The sequence below is a fragment of the Triticum dicoccoides genome, chromosome 3A (genome assembly GCF_002162155.2).
Source record: "Triticum dicoccoides isolate Atlit2015 ecotype Zavitan chromosome 3A, WEW_v2.0, whole genome shotgun sequence".
Taxonomy (NCBI): Eukaryota; Viridiplantae; Streptophyta; class Magnoliopsida; order Poales; family Poaceae; genus Triticum; species Triticum dicoccoides.
The window spans coordinates 767,510,324-767,516,021 of record NC_041384.1 but is presented as its reverse complement, the minus strand read 5'-3'; the positions used below and the strand labels follow the sequence as shown (position 1 = coordinate 767,516,021).

At 43.0% G+C, this 5,698-nt stretch overlaps 1 protein-coding gene across 1 annotated transcript; it reads left to right on the top strand.

Annotated features, from left to right (window-relative positions):
• Positions 1–498: 498 nt before the first annotated feature.
• On the top strand, positions 499–1,946 carry LOC119273360 (SKP1-like protein 11). The gene is made up of 6 exons (XM_037554543.1): positions 499–663; positions 826–907; positions 1,161–1,331; positions 1,518–1,704; positions 1,826–1,870; positions 1,915–1,946. The coding sequence occupies exons 1-6, from the start codon at positions 506–508 to the stop codon at positions 1,944–1,946; spliced, it is 675 nt and encodes a 224-aa protein (XP_037410440.1). The 5' UTR covers positions 499–505.
• Positions 1,947–5,698: the final 3,752 nt, after the last annotated feature.

Genomic DNA, 5,698 nt, shown 5'->3' with positions numbered 1-5,698 from the left:
TAGTTTTTTAAAGTTTATTTTTTGTTTTCCAAGTTTATTTTTATTTTTTAAATGATACGAAAATTTAAATAGTTTTTTTTGCATTTCATGAAATGTCCTCGTTTAAAAATTTTGTTAAAAAATTCATTTTTTGTTCAGGAATTTTAGAAAAATATTGGCGGTTTTTTAGGGGTTTGTTTGTCGCGGTTTTAAAAAAGGATTTGTTTTTTTAGAAGAACAAAATAATAAAAAATACTGTATATATTTGCTGAGGAAAGGGGAGAGTCCTCCTCGTGGGTGGGTCGGCCTCGGAATCGGAGGCTTTGTCCGGGAAGAGTTGAAGCCCAGCCCAGCCCAGCCCAGGTACCTCTATTTAAGGGTCCACATCGAATCGATCGTCTGCTCGCTCAAGATAGAAGACAGCGGTCTCTCTCAAAACAAAAAAAGATAGAAGACAGCGGCGCAGGTGGGAGAAGAAAAGATGGCGGCGGAGGAGAAGACGTTCCTACTCGAGACCCCGGACGGCATGAGTTTCGTGGTCTCGGAGCGGGAGGCGAGACAATCCGGGGAAATTCATTGCGACACCATCTGCTACGACGGCCAGCCCATCGACGTCAACGTCGAAGGCAACACACTCGCCAAGGCCTTGCACTACTGCAAGAAGCACGCCTACTCAGACGACCAGTGGCGGAGCTTGAGGCAAATTGTTGGGCGGGCTGATCGGACAAATAGAATTAAGTAGCCTGTGGGCTGACGTTTCAAGGCCTAGGAGTAAATGAATTAGTGTACAAATGTCAAAATGTTGGGCGGGCCACGGCCCATTCGGCCTTGCCGAAGCTCCGCCAGTGCAGACGACCATGACCTCCGCGCCTGGGACGCCAAGTTCGTCGCCGACCTAGATCTCGAGACACTATACGATCTCACCCTGGTGAGCTTCAGCAATTTTATTCTGTCACACAAAATCCAATTATCTAGTTTATCATGATTGTCTAGCCTAGCCTAATAACCCTAGTTCGCTTATGACACACAAAGCGTTTGCATGCGAATGTATTTTCTACTGGCCTAATATCCGCATATAAGCAGTGTTTTACGCAGTTATTGTTACCTCTATCTTCTCCAATGACAATCAGGACCATATTTCTTCTTCTTCATTTCTTTAAGCACTGTATTACTATTAACAGGCTTCCCACAAACTTGAAATCCAAGGCCTGCTTGCACTCACCTGTCAGACTCTCGCCAATAAGATCAAGGGCAAGTCGCCCCATGAGACCTGTCATGTACTAAACATCAGGGGTGTCTTCACTCCGGAATTACATCAAGAGCATTCAAGTGAATCTTGCGCTAGCCACACGGTATGTATGTCCATTTATAATGTCTTTACACTCTCCAGATGCAATACCACTTAATAATAATGTCTTCCATTGACATCAACAACAAAACTGTACAGTTATCTAGTTTTATTATTCCTCGGTGGCTTGGATATGGATGAACCGCAAAATCCTACCATGATCCATGTACTCTTTGGTGTTGGTGAGCAGGTTTTAGCCGCTATGAAAATCAACGCAAATTGGTGGCACCTAGAGCGAAAATTGGTAGATAAGGCGTTACGGGCTCTCGACATAGTTCGTCGCCAAGACTTCACCGGATACGAGCCCAAGATCGATGGTTTAGTACGTCATCGATTCAGCGACTTCAACCTTGCCTTCTTCGACTTAGATAAAGAGAGTGAGTATTTTGATGATTGTTCGTTCCATTACGTATGTTTTCTTTGAGGTCTTTATTTATAGTTGGATGCAAAGACTGTACAATGCTGGCTTTGATTTGTGACCGTTGCCTTTATCCGCAGCTAGCTTTTCCCGTGGCCCACCGCTTAATAACAAAACACCAACGAGTAAGTCGGTCATGGGATATTGTGTCAATGTCGTTTCCTTGAAGGTAAGGGAATCAGATGTTGGCTTTCCGGTTGACATATTTGGCACTGTTGTTGCAAGGGACACAGAGGACTACCGATGTGTCTATCTGTTTCGGCGTGAAAGGGACGACCCCCAACACATCAGCTCGCCGGTATGCGCCTTTATTCGGTACCCGTGATTGACTCTTGGTGGCGTCCAACACAGAATTTTCACTTTTTTCTTTTGCAGGATGATATGTTATCTTTGACAGATCCATGTCGAGGGCTTGTCTCGGAAAACAGGGTTTATTTTGAGATTGATTTAAAGATCAAGCATGATGGTTGTGCGGACAAAGACTTTAGCAAAGGCATACTAGAATTCGTCTTCGTGAAGGCAAGGTAGTTGGTTGAGTTCGGTGGAATTGTTATGTGCACAGGTCTACAACCCTGTGGAAGCAACAATTGAAATAAATGTTTTGAAGGGGCCGTGCAACATCTCAAGAGTAGCTGCTTCGACACCTGGCAACTTCAAGGATCATATCATTCTATACGAAGCAGCAGGAGGGCCGACCATAATCGGTGATGGCGGCTCTGTTCCGTTGAGTCGTCGTGTGGTCGCCGTCACACGGGAGAAGAAGCTGGCGCTATTTCTTGTGGGTGGTGATGCACTTGAATACCTTGCCCTCACTCTAGGTCATTCTGATGAAGTGGTCAATCGGAGGATGGGCTGTGCCCAAGTGGAGGTGAAAGTTGCGTGGACAGCTGTCCCGGCAAGGAAGAGACCTAATATGTTTAAGGCGGTGGCAAACCAGCTGTTATTGATGTGATAAGAGTAGTTGGTTTTTCTGATATGCTTGTGTTAATAATTTGTTGTATGTATAGTGGAGTAGTACACCCTTCTTATCCACCGTCAAAAACTTGGTTGCATTCGTCAGTAAGACACCACCACCTTGTTATCCACCGGGACAGCCGCTGGGTTCAAAGCTGCTGCTGCTGTTGGGCATGCATGCCTTCAAAAATAAATGTGTAGTTTACTTGCTCTGGTTTTTTTTCGTATGGGGATTTTGTTTTGAGTAACTTGCTTCAATTTATCTAGCTGGAACGATCGAAGGCTGATCATTTTGAAAATGCATCATACCAAAGCTGATTTTTTTGTCACATGTGATCATGGGTATATCAGTCATCAGGTTGTGGAATATATTTTTCAGTTTGATATTATTATTGTAGCACATGCCTATTCTGATGGCTGCTAGTTTGAAAGGAAAAGGTGTATAAAGACCCAAAAGCAAGAAAATGATTTGGGACGCATACTGCTATTCCGGGACTAGAAATAGTAAGATATGATAATTATCGGGAAAAACAGTGGCCTGCAAGCTTAACATGATAGGTTTTATTTTTTGCGAAAGCAACATATCTATTATAAAAGTTCAAACTAACAAGATAGGTTGAGGGGGTCATGTGATAATTTGACAAAGCATAATAACCAAGAAACTCAATCATCCATTAATGTTATTATGAACTATAAGAAACGCATAACAATCATATATAAACTCAATGGAGGTAGAGAGTCACATTATACTCGACGATATCTCCCTTGGACGGTTTCACCGAGTTGATACAGTCAACACAAACGGTCTTGAGCAAGCCGTACCCTTTGGCCATTCGGAATGCACCACGACCTCCAATAACGGGGACCTCCCTGATTGGCTTTCTGAATTCATTTCTTGAGAACATCACGAACGAGCTGCCTTTGAATGGACCATCTGTCATCTCACAATCAATAGTTAACAATATCGTGTACCCGTCTTTCCCCGTTTCAACGTACATGCCCTGTGCATTCCCAACCACCTTAGATCTACTTGTGGCCCCCTTTGTGAGCACGTCGTCAAACACGTAGACAGAGCTAAAGGGCACTAAGCCACGGGCGTGGGCTGTGGCATTGGTGTTTTGTGCGACAAGGACCGAGGATGGATCATTCACCTTATGGGTGTTGTGGAGGTAGAAGCGGATGTTCGTCACCTTCTTGCTTCCACCAACTGGGGAAGCATTGAATTGGAGAGAGAGAAGGAGGATTGTGATGAGAAAGAATGGAATTCTCATATTGTGTTCTTGTGGCTTTTGGATTGTGAGTTGAATGTTATCGGTGAGAAGGTCTGGTATGTGTATTTATAGCTGTGGAGGAGGATATCCCTTTGTACCCATTATATGGAATTAATTAATGAATACATAGTTGAGTATATCTTTTGGTATTATATGTATGGAAAATAATTAATGAACATACTTAAGTACTGCCTATCTTTTGGCAGAAATTAATATGATCCATCTATAGGCTACTTGGTACTCCATAATGTATTGGGAGGAACCATTAATTGTACTCCATAATGTATTGTCACCAACATCTTGTGCTCGACCTCGGCACCAACCGCAACACTATGTGTGCCTTGCCGATGGCTAGGTGACACAGAGAGACTGGAGGTGCAGTGGCGAAATGCGGGAGGATGCGGATGGGTGGCAGAATTGGTAGCATGGTCTATGGCGGCGGCGTGAGGTTTTTTTTGGTGACTATGGTTGATTTGAGTTGCATGTTATGTTTTCTTGACTATCCTTCGGTGCCCATCATATGAGTGCCCATGTATGCGGATCACACTTTAGCGTTTTGCAGTATGTAATGATCTGCTTAGGAAGGATGGCCGGAGTGGCATACATTACGGTGTCCAAGTTTGTGTATTGTTGCTTATGGGATGTAGAGGACCCTTAGATTTTAATGTTATGGGTTGGTTTTACCTTAATAAATTTCTTAGTATATGTGGATGCTTGCAGGGTTTCAATCATAAGTACATATAATTCCAAGTATAGATAGTATATTAGCATAGGTCTCTCCCACATATAAAACTGCAATGATGCTTATATTTCTAGTAACCAATTCTACAACTATTATCACCGCTACTCCGCACTCGCTTTGTCTAAAACTTGCAAACTATACTCGCTAGAATGTTTAGGCAGAAGAACTTTTGTTGCACATAGGGTTCTATCCGGTGATAGATAGAACCCGAGAGAATACAAATCCTACCTTTTGGCTCATTTTGGGTTTGACACTTCATATTGTTCGTCTCCTCTTTGCACAATGGTATAATACTCCCTGCACTTGGGGATTATGAATGACCTCCTATTTTTCTTTAATTTCTATCAGACGATTTGTCCAACTTCAAGAATGGTCATGTCATAGGCTTACGACGTGACCTCCTTTTGCGCAACCTACCTCTCTCATGTCGTCGTTGTCATCCCCTGCCCCTCCCTCTCTCTTTCTCCCGTTTCCCATCCTCCTTCTTTGTGCCTTGGGGGTGTCAAGTTGGAGTGCTTTCATCCCTTCGCTAGACATGACTTTAAATCAGACTCTACGCATAGTGTTCATAGTGCTCCATGCGTCGGTTGCCATTGACCTCGTCTCACCGATAAGTTACTATTTCTCCCCCTTCCCACCTCGCCTTCCCCGCCCCATTCATCTGTTGACCGTGACTAGTGTTCACGTTAGTTCTTGAGTGTGGTAGAAGCAAACACCTTTAATTACTAGATCTAGATATTATGAGAATCATATATACATAAGAGAGCGATCTCCACTGCTATTTATTTCAATATGTAACTATGTCACCTCAACATGCAATCATGCATTGTAAAAGGGCCACCTCAACATGCTAGGATGCATGGAAAAAGATCCACCAAACAATTGAGCCATGCATGTGAAAACTGTTACACTACTTATTCCCCATAAATATCTTACATATAAACAATAATCAAGTATCCATGTTTGAACTTCGTGAAAATATATAA

Excerpts from the sequence above, each read along its gene's own strand:
- LOC119273360 (XM_037554543.1), top strand. The coding sequence starts at position 506 with ATGAGTTTCGTGGTCTCGGAGCGGGAGGCGAGACAATCCGGGGAAATT. Across the intron at positions 1,705-1,825 it reads CTTCGACTTAGATAAAGAGA|CTAGCTTTTCCCGTGGCCCA; the intron begins GTGAGTATTTTG and ends CTTTATCCGCAG. Across the intron at positions 1,871-1,914 it reads TAATAACAAAACACCAACGA|GTAAGGGAATCAGATGTTGG; the intron begins GTAAGTCGGTCA and ends GTTTCCTTGAAG.